The sequence below is a fragment of the Durotheca rogersii genome (assembly GCF_024521655.1).
Source record: "Durotheca rogersii strain YMJ 92031201 chromosome Unknown GGS23scaffold_26, whole genome shotgun sequence".
In the NCBI taxonomy this organism is placed as follows: domain Eukaryota; kingdom Fungi; phylum Ascomycota; class Sordariomycetes; order Xylariales; family Xylariaceae; genus Durotheca; species Durotheca rogersii.
The window spans coordinates 516,758-537,944 of record NW_026251257.1 but is presented as its reverse complement, the minus strand read 5'-3'; the positions used below and the strand labels follow the sequence as shown (position 1 = coordinate 537,944).

Sequence of the window (21,187 nt, the reverse complement as noted above, 5' to 3'; positions counted from 1 at the left end):
AGGGACGTGATGCTCCTAACCAATGGCCCGCGGACTGAATGCAGCTTCGGATCTCGCCCAGCTGCCAATGAGACTGCGTGCCTACAGCACCTGTTGCCTACAGGTACGCAATAGACGCATGTACGTAGATTATGCGCCTATGTGTGTATGTGCATACCCGAGGCAGAAATAGGTACCTACCGAAGGTACCTACCTAGGTAGGTACACTTAGGTAGGTCAGGTAGGTGCTAGTAGGTGCCAGGGCGTGGAGTTGCGCATAACTTCCAAGCGCGTAACCGAGGTGCTGGGAGCTATAGAGGTAGGTACCTAAGCTCCCCAAGGTACTTATCTCTACTTTGAAGTAAGTCATTTACACGCATACTACAGGTACGTAGCGTCATCGTCTCAGTCCTGCCAATGGAAGATTCGGTGACATCAATTCCCTACGTCACGCTGAGCGCTAGACAAAGGGACTTACCCAGCAAGATCACCACATCGTGCGCTGGCTGGAACCGCTCGCTGCAGACTACAGACGCCACAGGTCGCAAACAATACACCTCTCGAGCCGGATTTGCAGCGTAACGGCCTCAATTCCGGTAGCAAGATGAGATCTCGGATTCTGGATACCTGAGAGAGGCCTAATAAGAATGTACCTTGGCCTCCGCCTATCTTGGCTGCGATGTTCGCGACAAGGTCTCACTCAAGCCACGCCAAATTCCTTGGTCACGAAAAGCAGTACCCGGTGTGCAACAGGAGGTAGCTGGGAGCAAGCCTCCGGGCTAGGTACGCCCATCTGTGTAGGTGGGAAGGGCGGGCAGGCCGAGTAGATGGTTTCGTCATCGGGGCGGAAACTTGACGTTATAAGATCCTGTTTCTCCTCGAACAACCTTCCTCACCTCCCCCTTCTACCAATACTGCAATCCAAACAAAACCATCAGCCTGTCGTGACCCCGACCCAGAAAACTTGGTAACTCCGCCGCAAGCATCAAACTGCCATCATGTCTCTCCACTGTGAGTTACACGCCCTTGCGGTTGGGTTAGATCCCGCAAGCTGACCGCCTCGCCCTCCGCAGACCTGCCCCCCGTCAAGCCCTCGGCCATCGCCCTAGGCACCGTGTTCAACCACGGCATCGAACTGGCAGGTAGGACCCCCCTACATACTGGTAGAGGCAGAGACGGTAGACAGAGAGGGAGAAGCTGACCCGTGAGAAACGCCGACGACCAGTCATGACTCCGCTGTTCGGCCAGACCTACCAGCGGGCCAAGCTCGCCAACACCAAGGAGGAGTTCATCCGCTCCAAAGAGGCCTCGTCCGCCGCCGTCGCCTGGGGCACCTCGCTCGTCGGCTCCGCTCTGCAGTCCTACGGCGTCGGTGCCCTCATCAACGCCACCGGCACCCTCAGCTACAAGGGCGCCGCCTACCTGGGCGGCCTTATCTTCGCCGCCACCTCCGCTCCTGCCGTAAGTCATCTGCCTACTACCCATTAGCATAGCCCCCTCGCCCCCTTTTCCGCGTCCTCCCTTCACCAGTGAGAAAAGAAAGGGGTAAGGACGGGAGGAAGGGGGAAAACGGGATGACGGATATATGCTCACACCGCCACGCGCCGCAGTACCTTAGTCAACTCCTCGTCGAGAAGCGGCCTCTCGACACCGTTGCCGTCGCCGCCGTCGCGAAGACCTTCGAGACCCTCGGGCTGTCTCTATTCCTGACTTGGTGGGGGACCCGGACCAATCCCTTCGACTAAGCAAGCAGAAGAGGAGGCTTTCCGCTAAAGGGTAGGCGGGAAAAGAAGGAGTAGCAACTGCGCGTATTAGCGCTGCCCGACACGGTAACTGCTACAACGGAGGGCGGTAAAACGCCAGACGCGCCAGACGGTCAGCTACGTCGCAGCCGCACAATAGCACGAAAGAGAAATCTTGACAAATTAGTCCATTCATACCGTGTTCTCACGTACACTGAGTTCCTATTCATCACTTTCAACTTGCAGCACTTGTCGCGAATGGAACACCACGAGACACTGGGCCCGACCCCACGAAGATCGGAATGCCCACTTTGCAGCTTTTCAAGTGATGTGTATTGAGTTAAATCCCCTAACGTGACTGGGTAACCTACATCCCCTTTTCCCCCGGAACGCCTGAAAAAAAAAGAAAACGGCCGCGCCTGCATAAGCTAGCCAAAGAGAATGCGTGCGTGCAGTAGTAGCGGTAGTAGTCAGTAGTGCATCGATAAAAGCCTCGAGAATGCGGTAATAAAGAGGACAGCGGAACGAGTATCTACCCGGGACACGGTGTGCGCGTTTGGGGAGGAGGCTTTGCTTCCCGCTTAGCGACCCCGGCAGCGGAGAGACGCCGTCTACCCAACATCGCGGGTCAGAGCGGCAGCAGCCACGCCAGCACATAGCCGCGGCATTAGGATTGTCTCGCGGCGCGGGAGCGCCCGCGTCGACGGCTCCGAGGAGCAACAGGCCTCGGCGGAGCCTCCCGGCGGGGGGGCTAGCGCACTACGTGAAGCGGAGCTGCTTGCTCTCCTTCTCGACGAGCTTGACGAGGTCCCTGTAGGCGTCGGCGAAGTCCTGGCCGTCGTCGGCGGCAGCAGCGGCGTCGTCCTTCTTGCCGGCGGGCTGGGGCTTGGCGCGCTCGACGACCATGACGACGCTGGTGGGGCGCTTGGTGCTGCCGGCGGCGCCGAGCTCAGCGCGCGAGTGCACGAAGACGTACGGCGCGCCGACGTCCTCGCACAGCACGGGGATGTGGCTGATCACGTCCATGGGGCTGATGTCGCCCGCGAGCACGACGACGCCCGGGAAGGCAGGCGAGGACGAGGCCGCGGCCGCGGACGAGGATTTGCGTAGCGATTTCACGACTTCCTTGACGCCGCGCTTGAGAGTCTTGTGCTTGGCGGCTGTTCGAAAGGGGGGAGAGGATAGGGTTAGCGATTTTTCCCAATATTCTCCTTTTGCCTGTCGTTGGCTGCTCGAGGACGAGGCGGCGAGAACGGGGGGGGGGGTGTATACGCTAGGGCACGTCGAATGCTACGAAACCGGCTTACCTTTCCGCACCGTCTTCATGATCTTCTTGGTGGCCTTCTCGTCCGCGAGCGGCCGCGCGAAGGGCACCAGGGCGCCGACCACGGGGACCAGACCGTCCTTGTTGCCGCTGCCGCTATCGCTGTCGTCGTTGTTGCCGCGCCTGACGAGGGTGACCGTCGGGGCGGCTTTCGTATCTTCGTCGAGGGAGCCGGCGGCGCTGACGGCGTTCTTGAGCTTCTCCTTCTTTTCTTTCTTCTCCTTCTTCTCCTTCTTGGGCTTCGCTACGCCGTCCACCTCGCTGCGCTTCTTCTCCTTCTTCTCCTTCTTGTCCTTTTTCTCCTTCTCCGGCTTCGTCGCCCCCATTTTTTTATTCCTTTAGCGTTTTTGGCTTCTTTTCAAAGCTCGGGCGCAGAAAAGAGCGTCGGTCCGGCTTAAAGGAGCGAGGAAGCGGGCAATTGGGCGGCGGCCAGTAGGTTGTCGCGGTTCTCGTCGGTGAGGTGAGTTAAGACGAGGTGCGGAAGTAGCCTTTCCTGGCCCTTTTTTTTTTTCCTCTTCTTCCTCTCCAAATCCTACTAGCTTATAAATGCTTATCGGATACCAGCTCTTATCAGTTTAACGGATACAAGAATAACACACGGGCCACGAAGATGCGAATTTCTATTGGTGCTCTCCCACAGCTCCGGCTGCTTCCTGGCGGGGAGAATTCATTGGCCAATTAGAATCCCAGATAGAACGGGAATTACCCGCTTTATAGAGACCCACCTCTTAGCGCCGATCCTTGCTGCCAACCTCGACCTAAGTGGAAGGAGCATCGCCAGAAGGTGACCCGGCATTGCCCAGCCCTCTTATAGCAGCTTTCTCCAGCTTCCAAACTCAACTCCAATCCCACCGCCCGCGGCAGCATGTAGCAAAGCTTTCTTGGTATTCATCCTCCCGCCGGCTCTTCCAGGTCCGCCCAGTCCTATATCCCCACCTACCGGCAGACCGTGATAGTCCAGTTCGTCAACTACCTAGGCGATGCCCTGCAAGGTGTAGCGCTACCGAGCTCAGGCAACTCACCTATCTACAATAACATTCTTTCTTCTCCACTCTCCTCTTCCCTCCTCTCGGCATACCCATACGTGGATATCCCTCGGATCGTGTCCCGTGCTCCGGGCGGTGGGCTCTTCGACGGGTGTCCCCGGAACTCTTTGTGCTATAGCAACCCCAGGCTCCTGTCGGCCCTATCACCCTTGTCAACTCCAAATGCATCGATCTACACGTATATAGCTACGTGGGAGGCTAGTTGCAACGGAAGCGGGATAGTCCCTATGAAGGAATAGCGATCACCTGCGCCTTATACGACCAACCACAATCTCTCTCATCGTAAGGAGTCGACCCAGTAGAGTATACGAGGGGTCCCTTCGCCAGCTGTACCCTGCTTTGCCAACATACGACGTCGCTCTGCTATATAAATAGCCTGTTCCCGTCCATTGTGTTCGTCTCCTCGTGGTATAGTCTCCAGCCGACCCTCCCAAAGGTCCTGCCTGAGACGTAGCTAGAGGCACATTTCCTCCACAGCTGCCCAAGCGGGTTCCATACGTATGCAGATGCACAAGATGGCGAGCACTCGGTCACTTTTATTATGTCTCGTGGCGGCCATATCGTGGCCATCATCCCACGCCAGCTCGTCCCGCCGCCAGGATGATAGCTCTCCCACCGGTTACGATTTCGTCGATCCCTTGATTGGTACTCGTGATGGCGGTGGGTCACTATCAGGGAGGGAGACGCTCGAAATTAAAGCTGACGTACTGTCACCAAGGTCATGTTTTTGCCGGAGCAACACTGCCCTTCGGTGAGCATAGGAGACGGAATTATCTGTATCCACGACGTATCTTCTAACAACAGTTCAGGTATGGCGAAAGCAGTGGCGGATGTCACGGAAGACAACCAAGGAGGATATGCCTCGAATGGAAGTCCGGTCACTGGCTTCTCCCACATGCACGATTCAGGTACTGGCGGTGCCTCATCACTAGCCAATTTTCCCATCTTCGTGTATCCGGGCTGTAAGGGTGACGATATCAACGGCTGTACATTTCCCAAGTCTCGCCGTAGCGTCGACGTCGTCGAAGGAAGTGTATCTGCTCGTCCCGGCTACTTTACCATCGGTCTAGAATCCGGCATTAAGGCGGAGATCACAGCTGCCAACCACACGGCGCTTTATCGTTTTACCCTCTTTGGGAACGGTACCGGAGGCGCGGCCGTAGACGCACCCCTAAGCCCATTGTTCATCATAGACCTAACGGACCTTCCCAATACACGTAGCAATGGCAGCGCTTCCGTGGACCCTGACACTGGCCGAATTTCAGGGAATGGTACGTTCCGGCCAAGTTTCGGAACCGGGATTTATCAATTGCACTTTTGTGCCGATTTCCTTCATGAGGCCTCTATTCGCGAGACTGGTGTATTTATAAACAACAGGGCCGGAAGTGAACCAAAGAGCATCGTCGTCGGACAGGACAACAACTCCCCCCCTCTACCAGCCGGAGCATATACATGGTTCGATACGGTTGAAGCCGGTGCATCTATTACGATTCGAGTTGGGTTGTCGTTCAAGAGTGTCGACCAAGCCTGTGCTCATGCCGAGAGGGAGATCCCAGATCTTGACTTCTCGGAAACTCTAGCTGCGGCAGAAGACATTTGGAGAGAGAAACTCTCGGTCGTGGAAATCAATACGACAGGCTTTCAAGACACCGAGCTGCAAACCGTCTTCTGGAGCGGATTTTACAGGACGATGCTAAGCCCGCAGGACTATACTGGTGAAAATTACCTTTGGGAAAGCGACGAACCTTACTACGACTCGTGGTATTGCATATGGGATTCTTTCCGCAGCATCCACCCTTTCCTCACATTGGTGGACCCGCACTCGCAAACACTCATGATCCGTTCCCTTATCGATATTTACCGTCACGAGGGATGGCTACCGGATTGTCGAATGTCACTCTGCAAGGGGTGGACCCAAGGCGGGTCGAACGCTGACGTTGTCTTGGTGGATGCATTTCTCAAGAACATCACCCAAGGTATCGATTGGGACACGGGATACGAGGCTCTAATAAAAGACGCAGAGCATGAGCCGCCGGTATGGGATTACGAAGGCCGTGGAGGCTTGTATAGCTGGAAGAATCTCGGTTATATCCCAGCTGACGATTTCGACCCCTACGGAAACGGTCTATTCACTCGAAGTGTGTCTCGGACAGTAGAATACGCTTACAACGACTTCTGTATTGCCCAAGTATCGGAGGCCCTGGGCAAGCAAGAGGATTATGAGAAGTACATAGAACGATCTGGGAATTGGGTCAATTTATACAAGTCCGACCAGGAAGACAGGGGATTTACCGGCTTCCTCCAACCCAAATATCTAAACGGGACCTGGGGCTACCAGATTCCTAGCCTTTGCTCCCCCGTCACAGAGCTCCATTCGTGCTACCTCAACCCGGGCGGTCACGAAACATACGAAGGCAGCCCTTGGCTTTATACCTTCTTTGCACCTCACGACATGGCATCCTTAATCACCGCGCTCGGTGGTCCGGGCGCTTTCGTCGATCGACTTGACCACCTCCACGAGAGTGGGATCCTATACGTCGGCGACGAGCAGGCGTTCCTGACCTTATTCCAATACCACTATGCAGGCCGCCCGGGAAAGTCTACCGAGCGCGCTCACTTTTATATACCAAGCCAGTTTAATACATCAAGGGGCGGGATACCTGGTAACGACGACTCGGGTGCCATGGGCTCGTTCGCCGCCCTTGCGATGATGGGAATTTTCCCCAATCCTGGCCAGGATATCTACTTTATCACGGCCCCCTTCTTCCCGTCCTTCTCGATCACCAACAACTTGTCGGGCAAGAAGGCAACCGTCAAGACGGTCAACTTCGATACCGCGTACGAAAACATTTACATCCAGAGTGCGAAGCTGAACGGAGAGGATTACACCAAGAATTATCTCACGCACAACTTCTTTCTAGAAGGTGGCACTTTAGAGCTCACCCTGGGCGACAAGGAGAGCACGACGTGGGGCACGGGTGAAGACGACATACCACCCAGCATAAGTACGCCGAAGAGTTGAGCGCTGTGCCATATCCGATCTTACACTAGACAGCACAGCCTAAAAGAGCTTTTAATGCTAAAAGAGCTTTTGGGGTCTTTCTAAACTAGAAGGGCCAAGCCCCAACTAATGAAAATATAGTTTTTGCTTCTCGTTTTCCCGACAGGGTTGTACTAAGCTATACGCACGTTGACTAGGTCGAGGATTTTTAAACCTGACTTCTCACAACCCTCGAAGTTCCAATCTGCCACATTCCTGTCCTATGCTACTAATACCTGCTTTTCAATACGTTGTCATTATGTGCTAGATTGCGCTGCGGACATGGGCCTTTCCGCTCCGGTAAAGACCGTTGAGAATGGTAGCGCCCACATAGAGTATCTCTAATCTAACTACAAAGCTCGGCCGAGTGACCGAGGTTGTAGCGATTGAAAGCCGGAGAAACATAGGTACGTCGAGAATCTTTTGGCGTATGGGGTAGTTCTATTGTGAAGAGATATGTTAGCAAGATAACCCCCGCAGAACCGTTCCAGGTGAGGACGGACGGAAAACAGGCTACAACTCACCAATTTGTAGGTGATGTTATGTTTGCTACAACGTATTGTTATCCTTATTCCGGCGCCAAAGCCGCCTTTACCATTTTGAGCGTGGTAAGATGGCTGGGGGGGCACGCCGTCTGAACATCTGGAGACCTCCTTTCTCGACCCAGAGAATACAGCCGATCACGGCGAGGAGAATAACGACACCGATCATACTTAGACCGACAATCAAACCGGTCGACTGAGATGGGTCTGCCAAACGTTGCAACGGGTTCACTGTTGCCATCTGACCAGTGCTGGCAGGCAGTCCGGCTGCGCTGGCCACGCTGGCCGCACTGGTCAAGCTGGCGACGAAGATCGCGGGAGCCGTAGTGGCCGTAGTTGCTGCCATCGTCGGAGCCAGCGCGACGCTGTATACGGCGGCGGGGGTATATCGGGGCCCAGCGAGAGCAGTAGTGTTCGGGGCGAGTAGGTGGAGGAAAAGGGCCGCCGACCGGGGGATGTCGCTGAGCTCTGCGGGGAGCAGAGCGGTAACGGGGCAGCCGCCATCACAGGGGTTGTGCGCGCAGCAGCCCATGAACCGGGGATTCACATCGTCGCAGGTGTACCACGAGCCGTAGTGGTTCGGCGCGGAGCAGCGCTGCGCGGGCCCAGCGTAGGACGAGTAGCTCGCGGGGCGCAGGGCGGTCGCAGGACAGGCACCGCCGAGGCCGTGTCTGCCGGCGGCGCACGGGTGGACATCGCAGCAGCCGATGAAACGGACGGGACTCGAAGCGCAGATATAGAAGCTGCTACCCTCGGGGCAAGACAGGCCGTAGCGCTCCTGGGCCCCGTCATAAGACGGCATTTCGTCGGGATCGTTTGTCGAGCTTGGGATCGTAGCGAGAGTTGATTTTGTAAACAGAGCGGCTCGTGGGGCTAGCAGGAGGGATGGGAGGAGAGGAGAAGGATGGGAGAGCAAGGGAGAGGTGGCGAGATGAGAGGGGGTACAAGGAGAGAGGAGAGAAGAGAGGAAAGGACATGGCAGCAGGCTGGTTGGCGACAACAGGTTGTTGTTTGCTATTCCCATTGCGTGTGCGACCTGAAGGCTTCATTCTCTTCACTTTGAATGCGGAGGGATGTTTTTCTGGAGTTGAAATGGGAGTTGGATGCCCATTGAAGCTAGCCGGTTGCCATAGGAGGCGGAAACCTCCAACACCGGTTAGCCATATGGCTGGGCAGCTTATGCCATGCTCGCCATTTCAGAGGCATCAGATCTCCATGGGGCCCCGAGCTCTTGGAATTCCTATAAGTCACATCTCTTCTATAGTTTATATCTGGGTACTAATACAGAGAATGGTTGCCGTATCGACCTTGGCAAAGGTCATGATGTTAGGCGGTTGCTACGGTGTAGAGATCGAAGAGGGGACTGCCAGTACTCGAGCGGTAGCCTGCGACCTTACAATGACCGCCCAAGACCCGATGTCCCCTGGTGGGTTGGGATTTGAGGTGTCTGGAATTGACTATCCAATAGATATTACATGAACCACGAGGCTCAGCTGCTTCTTCTCTTCGCATTTTGGCCTGTGTAAGTGCATTACTGCCTAATAGCGCGAGTCTTTGGGTGGGTTAGGCAGGTAGGTATATGCCATAGGTAGGTATATCCGGTACTCAGGATGTTCATTGTCAAAGCCACCATCGGACCAGCGCTCATTATGCTGCTGAAAATACGAGGGAACTCGATCTGATGGGGGACCTCTGATATAGTTGGCATCGCCCGCGAGGAGATGAGTTGTCTTTGCGTAGAAGCCCTACGCGGCAAGCAGTATGGAGAGGAGGAAGTGGGTGAGGTCAACCGGATGGATTCGGGTGTGCTTGGATTCGAGGTACGGGTTGACCCGCCTGACTATCAGGTCACGGCAGCAATTAGGCCATGTCGCCGTCTTATCGCCTTCGACCTCAGTAGAGCGTTCTTGATGTCGAACGCCACCTGCTTTCGCTCCTTGTTCATGCCTGGCTGGGTTCGGTTAGTTGATATCTTAGAGCCTCTCACTATCCACGGCGTGGGTTCTGCGTGCGTACTGCTATGTATTACGTATGTGGCGGATTGGTGGCAGCGAATGAATAGCGGATCGACGCGAACGTGGCTTATCGATACCTAAGCCAAGGCCAGGATATTCCCCGACACCTCCACCACCATTATCGAATTAATGCACAGATCGACATAACTTATGGAGATTGCCGTACCTCAATTTATGCATGTACTACACGTACATGGTAGTACCTACCTACCTAGGTACCTACCTTACGTTCTAAGGTTAGGTAGTACCTATTACCCCCGCCAATCCGTGGCCCGATTCGTCAATGGGAGGGTTTCTATCTACGGAATAAGGTTCTCCTATCACCGTCGTCGGCGAGCCCTGCGACCCGCCTTTAGTGAACATCGGGGCGGGGTGACATTTAGTCCGACTGATTGCAGAGTCGGGCCAGCCAATCGGAGCATACATGTACACAGGGACCTAGTGTAGGTAGGTACCTAAGGTACTAGGGTACGCAAGCACCTAGTAGAAGGAACGTGACGTACCCACGTAGGTAGCGCCTACCTAGGTACCTACTTCTCCACGTACATAGTATGAGTACGTACATATAAACCATGGAAGTTGGTCCAGGAGGACGGCACATCAGCTGACCCCGTAGCCGCCCCAATGCGTTCCATTTCCCCAATCAGTTCGCAACAATGGATGACATTTCGTGAATCAATTTTGTGAATCAATCTGGGTACGGCAAAGCGCCCTGGAGCCGGTTTAGGTGCGCGAAGTCCAGATGCCCTCAGCCAGTCAGTACGGCCAGGCCGATTCGTACTAGCCGGTTACGACAACGACGGCGCGGTGAATTTGCATGCTCTAACAGTGTTTGCGCCCGAGACACGCAGACTGCTGGCGCAGACGGCGCTGAAAGGGCAAGTTCCGCACCAGTGTCGCCGCTCAATTAGCCATGCCGTCTTTTCCGGGGTCGGCTGTACTAGTGCTGCCTGCCACCATCGTCACCATCGCCATTACCCCTCGCTTCCACGATGGCAATGGTGGTGGTGACCGTCCAGAGATGTCGACGCACAACCTCGGATTTGACCGTACGAGCGAAGACATGCCCGTACGTGATTGGCTCATGCTGCGTCGATGGCAGGTGGGAAGAATCTCTGGACTCTATCGACGACAGACAGATACGTGTGGCTACCTAAACGAAAGCGAGATGCATCGATATTGTTGGGGGTTCCGATTATCCGTGCCGCGGTACCACGGTATCGGAACTCGGCGTGGATTGGATGAGGCCGTCTGGTCAGGGTAATTCGGCATGGCACCGAGGCGTGGCTTCGGGCGATTCAAACTGGTTAGAGAGTAGTAGGCGCCGCCTTGGGCTGTGAGCACGGGCTAGGTAACGGCTTTAAAGCATGCGAGCCTCTCATGATATGAGACACTCGAGCGCGAGCTACAAATCCGCAACCAGTCAGCTGCTAGGACCGGATAGCACATACACGTACACGAAGGCCAGTCAGCGCCTGCGGCACACGCATGTCCGTCTCACCTGTTCTTCCGCCTACATCCATAACTAACCCGTATGGCATATATAAACTCACTATCCCAAGTCCAGAACTCTCGTCCTCTCCGTTTAAGCCATCCCCCCGTCATTCGTCCACGCAACCACTTACCTACCACCCACTATTTGCTCAGCTACCCCTCCCTCAGATCTCATCCACATACACACGTACACCACCTGCATACACCACTTAACCTACTTACACCACGCAACACGCGTACGCTCAGCTCAAGCCACATCCTGCCTTCGGACCCATTCCTGCGTTCCTGACCGACTTTGCACGCTACCTCCCTCTCCCCGTTGCTTGTAGAGGGCACCGCGGTCGGCGGTTCAAAAATACCAGGAAATCCTCGATCCTCCTCGCATCGTTCCCTCGACCCCTCTCGCTCCGCAGGGTCGGCGCTGTTCGGAACACCGGCACTGAATACATAATCAGACTAACTTTCCGCAATTTCTGGGGCGGTTCGAGCGTGGGGTGCTGCCATTGTTCGCCAAGCAACTAGAAGAGGAAGAAAAAGGAGCGGAGCCCGGCAAGTATCTTGGCGCCAGGGCCAGCCTTAGATCTCAGTGTTGCTTTGAGGTGAGCCAGCAATTTTCAGTACACCCTCACTATCCCCAGCCCTTCGGCATTCGTCAGCTGCGGCGCAGTAGGGCGAGCTGTCATATATGTGTGGCAACAAAGCCGCCCGCTTCGCGCGCGCTGTACGCCCGTCTTTGGCCTGCGACTACGTCAAGTGGCACCGTCCAATCGAGCTGCCAACGTGCTGGCTGATGAGACTTGTCGCCAAGTGGGTGCGTAAAGGGGGCCAGGGGTGGCGGCTAGAACGGGGCCAGGCCAGGGCGTGATAATGATAGTCGTCATCGCTTTGGGAAGGAAAGCTTCAACAAATGTCCCACCCCGTCTCATCCACTTCCATTTTACCACCCTCATAAGGGGCTCATGCTTTTCTTCCCCCCTCCCCAACCATTTTTGTTTTGGTTCGTTTTTCATCCTCTCCTACTACCTCGCCGTCTCCATACCCTGCTGTTCGCTACCTCACGAAAACGAGACTCGACGGAGCGAGGCGAGGACGGCCTCCTACAACCCTCCGTCCCCTTTTCTGCATATATTCCCCGACGCCGTTACCCTAGGCAGCCACCTCTACCCAGCGTGCCGCAACAACTCTGCACTGCCATCGATTAGTGCTAAGGTATTGCAGAAACTCCTCTCCTACGATGTCGACCCACAGCGGCAAGCGGCCGGCGAGCCGTAACTATGACACCGGCTTTCCGGACGCGTTCGCCGAATACACCACATCCCTACGTCATCCCGAGGCCAATACCAACCCGGGAGCCTGCATTTCGGCAGAGGATGTCGACCCGTCGAGAACATTACAACGGACCCGGCGGTCATTCCTAGCCAAGAAGAAGAAGAAGTACTTGAGTCACGGCGTGATCACTCAGCTTCCAAACCTGACATCATCCAACACCTCCATATCGGTTCTGCCTGGATCCGACAGTGCGGTGGATGTGGGGACCATCAAGCGCACAGGCACGAGCGGGAGCATCGGGCGCTCGTCCAAAGACGGCGCTGAGAGCCTCGGGCTATCCAGCAACGGAGGTTCCTCGCCTTCCTCCCCCACCACTCCAGACGACGACGACCTCCACGGCGAGACACGAAGGGGTCCCAAATTGTTCCGAAAATGGCTAAGCCAGAAGGATTAAAGAGAGTCAAAGGTTGAGACGGCCTCTCGGTGTAGGGGAGAGCCTCCGGACGCTAGCTCGATCTATACCATACGGAAGCTCTGGCATCCGATATCTGGATTTTGGTCGGAGATTTCCTTCACACTCCACACCTCCCTTTCTCTTGTTAGCGTGGAGTTGGCAAAAAAAAAAAAAAGCCATTCTGTTATTCGTCAGGCGTTAGAGAGGTTATGGGCAAGCGATAGGAGGCAGCATTTAGGCGGGCAGGCAGACTACGGGTTTATTTTGACGCTATCTATTTCGCGGCATTTTTCTAATACATACTTAATTGTGCACTTATGTCTCTGCCAATTTATCGCTCCCTATACCGCAGAGGTGCACTCTAAATTGCGGAAACGAGGCCATACTAGTGGCTCAATGGCAGCCAAGAGGTGTCTCTCGTTTTCGCAAGCCTACCTATCAGTACTCTCTCCCTTCCCCTCTCCCATCTCATTCCACGATCACGTCCCTACAGAAATAATCCGTAAGTAGGACCCCCTCCTCTTTGGGCTCTATCAGGAGACTGATTCCCTCGCAGTCTGACGAGCTACTCCTAGACACGTCCGCAAGACGTAACCACAAATAAGTCAACGAGGCTTTTCACAATCTCGCTACACACAGAACCGGAGGTGCGGCTACCGGCTGTGGCTCTGGAAAGAATATGAAGCTCCTCGCACCTTCTATCCTTCTGAATATGAGACGAAACGGGCGTCGGAATTCGCCTCGGTGGCTAGCCCGTTCGAGTCATCGTTGGGTTTCGTTCGTGTCGAAGCACGCTTACACTCCGCCACCGAACCCCCGGGATCCCACTATAAGGGAGGGCAGTAACGACGGGGACGACGATGGACGCGAACATAATCGCCCCCCTGCAAAGATGCTAGCGCCGCGGCGATGGCTACGCTGACGAGCTCGTCTAGGACGATGGAACTGGCGGAATAAACCGTTGCCGGGTTTTGGAAAGGATATCTATTGCGATTCGCGACACGAGCGAGGCCTCGGCGGCCGATTCGGCAAGGAATGGACAGCGAAAGTGGGCTGCACTTATAGCGCGGTATACCGCTGGAAAGGCTTACTTACTAGGTAGTTGGTACGCCAAACACGACATACGGACACATCGGCCCATCGCACGGAGGCGCCCCTGCTCGCTCAGTGGCACAAGGGATTGGGACGTCCTTAGTCATCTACCGAACTTCCTTCGCCTCCGTTGGGTCGGTGGCAGCAGAAATGGGAGCAACGGCATTGACCTCCCCGAACATACGCCTCGAATGGTCGTGTGTACACGCCCGCCGGCTCGTCTACTTATCCCTATGAACAGATGCGTGCCCACGTTGCCGCCCGCATGCTTCCCCCTTTTCCTCTCGTTCTCATCCGTGCCCCGAAGCCTTCGGTACTGCCCTCGACATGTACCAGGCTCCACTACACAGCTGGCTACTAAAGCTGCAGCGCGGCTTCGGCCTAGTGTATCTGGTGGTAAAGGGTCTACTGCAGGATTTCGGGCGATATCATCGTCCGTGCCTGCAGGCTCGAAGGCCTCGTACCACAGCTCTAAGTGCTCGGGTACTTCAACGTCAACGGAGGTTGACAACCTCCGGGGTGGATGTATGGCGCCGCTGCACGGCGACAGCTGCCGTAACATCACGGACCCGGCATAGACTCGAGTGCCCGCTACTTCAACGTGGCCATCATCTTAGGACAGGTTTCTGGAAGGTCGTGTGTCGCTACTGTCTTACATGATATTCTGCGCATGTAAAATCCTCATAGCGACCAACGCCCCTACTCTCCAGTGAATCGAGTTAAGCAGAGTGGAGTATTAATTAGGTACTTGTTCATTATCCAAATCACAGGTGAGCAGGGACTTAAGTTCTCTCACATATACTTCACAAGCGACTAATACAAGACGAATGGTAAAATTGGGGGGTATCATTAAATCAGGACGCGGTTTGCATAGGTACATGAAACGACTCTGTTTCCCTAGGTTACCCTAAAGCTTCCGAGAAAGGTAGCAGGATAAGTGCCCTAGATCCGCAGTATATGCGTCGTCTGAGTTCCACAAGGCTCTAGATAATGGAGTAAAACCATGATGTTGCTCCCGACCACATTGCATCTCAGAACAATATACCCAGCTCGACACTGTCTGAGGTGAGCTGTGCAGTTGTGCGATGTTGAAGGCACGTTGACGCAAGTCGTTACTGGTGGCTCAATAAGTTAGTGATTGCCTGGTAGATAGGTGCGCGAGCTAACAGAAGTTGACGTTGTAACATCTGTCCGCGTATCTTGTTCACTGCCTTCTTCACTTGCATGAATGATGATGATGTTTTCCGGACCGTAGGGACGGGAAGGCTTGTGGTGAACAGAGTCTTCGACAGGGGAGCCTACTCGGGATCTCTCTTCTCCGTTGCATGATACACGCGGCGTCGACAGATTCCAAATGGCCTGAGAGCGAGGTCCACCCATGCCGTCGGGGTTGAAATTTCCGGACCCAGTGCTGCCGCTACCAGATTGGTGCTCGAGCAAGGTTTCGCAGAGGAACCGGAATTCGGATTCGACAGCAAATCTCAACAGCTCGCCCAAGGTTATGGGCTGCTTTGCCTCCGAGTATAATGTGGCAGGGAAGGATCCGATCTGGCTGGCCAAGCTGTCGGATAGGTGGCGTGCGAACGTGTAAATTAATCTGGTCATGTTGCTATAGGGCCCTTCCTGGCGGACACGGGTCATAGTGGCCGCAAGAACCGTAGTACGGAACGAGGCATAGGCGGGCCAGAAGTCTTCTAAGGTGGCAGATGTGGCAGACATTTTGAAGGCGGTAGGCCGAAGGTCGGTAATAAGAGCGGCCGGGTTGGACAAGTATAGGAGCCGCAGTTGATGTAATGAAGAAGGGGAGTCTCCGGAATGGAACTACCTAAGGTAAGAGGTAGAGGGTGAATTATTGTATTAGGTACCTAAGGTAGTGTCGTATGTGATGTCAGATGCTAGGAGGTATTAGGTGGTGAAGAAGAGTGAGAGGGATAGAGAGAGAGAGGTGATAGAAGGGAAGAAGAGAAAGAAGAGGAGGGAAGGGAAAACGAGGAGAAGAGATATTCGCGTCTGGGGTTTCTAGGGAAACATGGACGGGTATCTGGCACCTTCCACTGTTAGTAGACATGTTCATGGGGAGGCAACGACTTCCTTTAGTTACTTACCAAAGAGAAGCAGGCGCAGACAGACGTAGGTATATTGTCTCGCTTATGGGAATAAGCACGGAGATATCGCCTACCTTAGGCACACACACACACACATATATTTACTGAATAGAGCTGCTTTCCCTCCTCACTCCCACGTATCCAATAAACCCATCCAGACACTCTCTATCGTCACAGCAAACACGCACACACCCAAGGCATCCCGCGAATAGAGAAATCCATACAAATTCGTCTAGGTTCGAGTCCAGAGACATGGGACGGGCCTCGAGAATCAGCTCCCCCAAAAAGTAATCACGTCTATGCCCCCTACACGACACGTTGTGTTACGTCCACTACCCACTCCTGGTTTTTCTCGGTGGGAGTATTAAAATCAAAGAGTCGTGGGAGACTTTTATAAAAGAACGACAGTGTTTCAGTTTAGCAAGCAAGGCGTCGCCTCGATATTCCCAGCAGATGAGCCCCGTCTACTCTTTAAAGCGAGGAGGTCTACACCAGCCAGCCGCTCTCCTTCTCGAAGACCTGTCCCCAGCTCTCGCCGTCCGACCGCACGAACGCCTTAACGTCCTCGACGTCATCCGCGCCGAAGTTGCCGTACAGGTGCGGGCACCCCTCGACCTCCCACGTCGTAGCCGGGTGGAATTTGGGCGCGAAGCGGATCTTGAGCACCCATATGCTCGCGGCCTCCTTGAAGAAGAGGCCGGACGTTATCGGGATCTGTGGCGGGCGTGAGCACGGCGGGAATAATACCACGCGGCCCGACAGCGGCGCTGCCCCCACTCGGCATCTTTCTTACCTGCCTTCCCACGCTCAGGTGGACGAACCCGTCTTTCTGGTCGAGCTCCGAGAGCGGATATTCCGCCGGGATGGGTGCCGGGGGCGCCGAGGGCACGATCTTATAAACGAAATCGGGTAGAGGCGAGGGGGCCATGGCCGACGTTTGCGGGTTGTTACGATATTACTCTAATCTAGGCGACTTACTACAGAAGCCAATATCTGTATGAGGGAAAAACCGGATTTTGCTCTATTTTGAGTCTAGAGGTATATGCCGCACTAAAAGGAGATGTTAAATTTCAATGTAACCCCCTCCCCGCTGCCTTCATAATGTAAGACACTAGTTAAAAATATTAAAATATATCATATATAATCTTTATTTTATAGCTTTTATAATTAAGGATATTACTTATTTTAAACGTGTAGTTACTTTCTTCTAGTTTATACAAATTTTAAAAGGCTTCTTTAAGACTTCCTCATTAGTCAATCACGTGACATGACCCAGCCCTTGTAACTTCTCTAGTGATTTCCAGATAAACATTACCTAACATAAAACAATCCTAGTCTAAGAACTCTTGTACACACTTCGTTCCTTCAGATTTCCTGTTTCACATTATATTTTCATAGTCCACGGTAAGAGTTATAAGCCAGAATCATATATCTAACATATCTCGGTTTCGCTGACCTTTAGGACAGATCTCGGAGCGAGGATGGCGTGTACAGGGGAATGCCTTTTCTTTTCCGACCAATTCGCCATCAGCTGTGGTACCGCAACAATAGATGTCAAGAGGTCGAAAGTTCTGCTCATACGCTGGCGGAGAACTGGCGAATACATGCTTCCCAAGGGCCGTAAAGACCTCAACGAAACGCTTGAACAAACGGCGAAACGAGAAACGTTCGAGGAGACCGGAATACGAGTCGAATTACTCCCTGTGGATATCAAAACCCTAGCCACTATTCCTTCCTCTAGTAATATAGAGGTTGCAGGCCGCCCGAAAGCCGTCATCGAGCCCATCGCTGTTGCCCAACGCCTTGCGCAGGGAGTCCTTAAAATCATCTTTTGGTATGTTGCTACAGCAGACTCTACTACGATCCGGCAAGAGGGAACACAGCAGGAGAACGAGGAGTTCGATACTATATGGACGGATTTTAACGATGTTACCTCAACCTTGTCTTTTGACGACGATCGACGCATTGCTCAAGCAGCTATTTCTGCAGTTCGCAGAGGGGTCGTGGCAGCTTCCTGATGGATAGGGCAACTACTGCAATTCGTACCCAATTCATTATCCCGGGTAATCAGGCAGTCCGTATATCCGAAGGACGTTGCCGAATGCCAATGCGAATGCCAGTGCGAGCGGCGTCCTTCCCTGCGTAATAAACGCGGCCGTCATAACATAGTCAGGGTGCTGCTAGATCACGTGTGCGGTTTCCTTATAGCACCCGCGTAACGCTTGACCGCATTACCGTCTCAAACTGAATCCTTTTCTATAGGTAGGAAACGTCCCTCTAACGAATGAACAACACCGAGCTTCCTAAACTCCTGCTAGTTAATGTCATTGGTGAGGAGTGCGCGGATTTTCCATTGTAGAACCCATCTCTTGTCTTTATGCTTCGCACGGAGGTCTTCATACTCCACAAGTTGGCCCTCAAATCCTGCACATCCAGTATCCCAGCCAGTAATGCGCAGGCACCAATTGCGGAATTCCAATACCACTGTAAACTAGTAGCCTTTCCCTTCTGGCTGTCTGTACTCAGACCGGTGATCCGGAGCCAGTCCCACCTGGCGGCCCCAGATGACACCCCCTAGTTTCGCTAGTAATAACACTAGGATCCTAAAGAAAATTTCTTAGCGTTCGATGTTGAAAAGATGCAGGACATTTGCAGTGTGAACGAATTAGAGCTTATAGATCGAATCACCGTATTCGTCAGCAAACTTAGGGTGCAACATGTGTGCCTGACGAAACTGAAGTTCCAGGGGGAATAATTTTGGCTCTCATTACGAAGAGCCCGCCCGATGCTAAAGAAACCTGTAGACCAGATCATTAAAAATAAGGACAGCAGAATCTGCGTTGTGGAACCTTACGACTCTTAATGTCTAATCCTATAATGCACTATTCATATATTGTCAATAAACCCTCTCCAAAACGTGCTGAGGGTCATACCTCCAGTGGATAACCGTCTATTGACTAATAAGCTCGCTGGTTGTGCCGATCCCGCAATGCTGCTATAAGCGAAGTGTTAGTCGATACGTGATTCTGCAAAGGTGCTCTGCCGTATGCAAGTATAAGGAGCAACCTGTAACTGCCAGCAACCGGTATCGTATAAGCATTCCGTAGGCGTACGTGCCTTCATCCCAAGGCGCCGCGCATGTCCGATGCGTTGCAGTATTGTGCCTTCACCCTCGTCTCTGGTTTGTGAGAAATGCCGATGAAGCCCGAATGTCTCTCACCCGCCCGCTTCAAGAAGACTTCGTTTGGTTGAAGGCTAGCGGATAGAGCAAATGACACGAGATCTAGAAGATGGTAAGCATAGTTGAACTAAGTCGAAAGACTTCTAAATAATTAGATAATTTTAATTCTTAAAAATAATCTTTATCGAGTTACTAACGTCTTAACTATTCGAGGATTTATAATCCAAGTTTTCTACTTCGTTTAACTCTATAACTTAATATTCGTTTTGCGTAGTTCGCTTTACTCGCTCCTATTTAATACTATACCATCACGTAGAGGTTGCTCCTCTTCATCACTTACCTCAGCAATAGGAGCTCCTCTATAAGCAGCTCCCGTTGCTTCCATTCCTTCAGTTGGTTCTTAGACAGAACAAGACCTTTTTCTCCTCCGTTGCTTCTCCCTTCGTTGCTCGTGAGATAGCTCCTCGCGCGTGCTCACGCACTCCCACACGTAGCTCTCCAGATCTACGTGATTATATACCTAACGGCGGAATTCTTTTACCTTTAGAATCGAGTTATTCTCTATACGGGAAATACTTATGATTAATAAGCTCTTCTATAATAAAGAAACTCCCGGCAGGACGGAATCCCACTCTTGCTAACCGGCGTACGCGACCCAGCAGTCATCGGCCAGCCTAGAATAGGGGTTCGGCCGTGCGGGGGCATCGCCCAGAGCAACCGGTACTGCTGCGACGACGGCTTCTTCCACGGGCATCGGCTCGTTCGCGTGCTGCCGCAACGAGTCAGACGTCTTTACGCACGGCGACATGGACGCCTTACCGCCGGTGGTCGACGCGCTGGGCGTCGACGACGCCTTGGCAACGCCCTCGTCTTCGCCTGTCGCCGCGACTACGCGGACGACATCGTCTGCGCCTACCAGCGCGGCGTCGCCGACCGCGGAAACCAGCAGCAGCGCAAACGCAGCCCCAGCCGCAAAGCGAGAACGCCGGGAGCTCCGCCGCTGACGACCGCGCCTTATCGACGGGGCTGGGCTGCCGGCCGCGGCGGCCGTGCTCGGCGCCGTGTGGTGGGCGATCTGGCGCGCGACGCAGAGGCGCAGCCAGGTGCCCGACAACTAGGGGGCACCGCAGAATTGGTCCAGCTACGTCTCCACCACTGACGACTACACGTCGCCTTGTCCCACCTCAAACCAGGAGCAGTACCACCAATACGCGATGAGCCACAACTATCTACCTAGAGAGCTGTCGGCGGGCTACGAGAAGATAGAGCTCGTCACGTCGCCGGTCGCAGCGCGCGATGGCTCAGCGCGCCTCTGAGTTTCGACTCCCCCGAGACTTGGCTCGCATGCCTGGCGGTGCTGTCGGTACTGCTGGATGGGGTGTGTGTGGTTGGCTCTGGCGGAGAGAGCCTATCTGTGATTCATAATTCGAGGTCATCAGGGCTTCGCCGAGCACCGTACGGGACAAGTTCCACGGAAAAGTTGCCTTTGCGCCAGGCGCCACGTCTCTTTTGATGCCGGCCTTTGGATTATACCTACCGTCTGCTAAGGTGCGGCCGAGATGCGCGATTTAAAACCGGACGGATATGGGCTTCCGTAATAGGAGGGCCGGTTCGCTATATTTAGCTACTGCGGCTACTAGTTAATGCTGTGTCTGTCCATGACAATTGCCGGCCATCTACGTAACTTGCTGATGCGTGGCTCAACTGAGGCTTCACAACTTTCTAATATATATCAACTTGGACAACTCCTTCGCCGGATCGCACCCTGGTAGATAGGTAACTACCTATCTGAAGCAGGGTCATGGGGCGCGAGCAAATTGCTCGGGGGGCAGAGGGGGAGCTGCTGCTGCTGATCAATCGCTCCTATGCAGGCCTTCTCAGCGACACTTACGATATGGTCTGAT

General features: G+C 53.9%; 7 protein-coding genes across 7 annotated transcripts; 4 read left to right on the top strand and 3 right to left on the bottom strand.

Moving 5' to 3' along the window:
- The first annotated feature begins 288 nt into the window (after positions 1–288).
- On the top strand, positions 289–1,907 carry GGS23DRAFT_582820 (DUF1761-domain-containing protein). Its single transcript, XM_051517251.1, has 4 exons — positions 289–990; positions 1,053–1,121; positions 1,205–1,440; positions 1,590–1,907. The coding sequence occupies exons 1-4, from the start codon at positions 978–980 to the stop codon at positions 1,722–1,724; spliced, it is 453 nt and encodes a 150-aa protein (XP_051368871.1). The 5' UTR covers positions 289–977; the 3' UTR covers positions 1,725–1,907.
- Positions 1,908–2,130: 223 nt separating this feature from the next.
- Positions 2,131–3,521, bottom strand: GGS23DRAFT_582809 (L30e-like protein). Its single transcript, XM_051517250.1, has 2 exons — positions 3,029–3,521; positions 2,131–2,881 (listed from the first exon to the last, which is right to left on the bottom strand). The coding sequence occupies exons 1-2, from the start codon at positions 3,369–3,371 to the stop codon at positions 2,481–2,483; spliced, it is 744 nt and encodes a 247-aa protein (XP_051368870.1). The 5' UTR covers positions 3,372–3,521; the 3' UTR covers positions 2,131–2,480.
- An 815-nt stretch (positions 3,522–4,336) lies between these two features.
- GGS23DRAFT_251866 (glycoside hydrolase family 92 protein) lies at positions 4,337–7,354 on the top strand. Its single transcript, XM_051512270.1, has 3 exons — positions 4,337–4,751; positions 4,810–4,842; positions 4,901–7,354. Exons 1-3 carry the CDS (start codon positions 4,592–4,594, stop codon positions 7,111–7,113), a joined length of 2,406 nt encoding a protein of 801 aa, XP_051368869.1. The 5' UTR covers positions 4,337–4,591; the 3' UTR covers positions 7,114–7,354.
- Positions 7,355–7,376: 22 nt separating this feature from the next.
- GGS23DRAFT_251879 (uncharacterized protein) lies at positions 7,377–8,848 on the bottom strand. Its single transcript, XM_051512271.1, has 2 exons — positions 7,656–8,848; positions 7,377–7,572 (listed from the first exon to the last, which is right to left on the bottom strand). The coding sequence occupies exon 1, from the start codon at positions 8,695–8,697 to the stop codon at positions 7,723–7,725; it is 975 nt and encodes a 324-aa protein (XP_051368868.1). The 5' UTR covers positions 8,698–8,848; the 3' UTR covers positions 7,377–7,572; positions 7,656–7,722.
- Positions 8,849–11,729: 2,881 nt separating this feature from the next.
- On the top strand, positions 11,730–13,218 carry GGS23DRAFT_251859 (uncharacterized protein). The gene is made up of 3 exons (XM_051512269.1): positions 11,730–11,781; positions 11,991–12,179; positions 12,401–13,218. Exon 3 carries the CDS (start codon positions 12,417–12,419, stop codon positions 12,903–12,905), a length of 489 nt encoding a protein of 162 aa, XP_051368867.1. The 5' UTR covers positions 11,730–11,781; positions 11,991–12,179; positions 12,401–12,416; the 3' UTR covers positions 12,906–13,218.
- Positions 13,219–15,976: 2,758 nt separating this feature from the next.
- GGS23DRAFT_582799 (uncharacterized protein) lies at positions 15,977–17,266 on the bottom strand. Its single transcript, XM_051517249.1, has 3 exons — positions 16,896–17,266; positions 16,103–16,816; positions 15,977–16,045 (listed from the first exon to the last, which is right to left on the bottom strand). Exons 1-2 carry the CDS (start codon positions 17,028–17,030, stop codon positions 16,589–16,591), a joined length of 363 nt encoding a protein of 120 aa, XP_051368866.1. The 5' UTR covers positions 17,031–17,266; the 3' UTR covers positions 15,977–16,045; positions 16,103–16,588.
- Positions 17,267–17,420: 154 nt separating this feature from the next.
- On the top strand, positions 17,421–18,410 carry GGS23DRAFT_582797 (NUDIX domain-containing protein). Its single transcript, XM_051517248.1, has 2 exons — positions 17,421–17,506; positions 17,570–18,410. The coding sequence occupies exon 2, from the start codon at positions 17,584–17,586 to the stop codon at positions 18,118–18,120; it is 537 nt and encodes a 178-aa protein (XP_051368865.1). The 5' UTR covers positions 17,421–17,506; positions 17,570–17,583; the 3' UTR covers positions 18,121–18,410.
- The last annotated feature ends 2,777 nt before the right edge of the window (positions 18,411–21,187 follow it).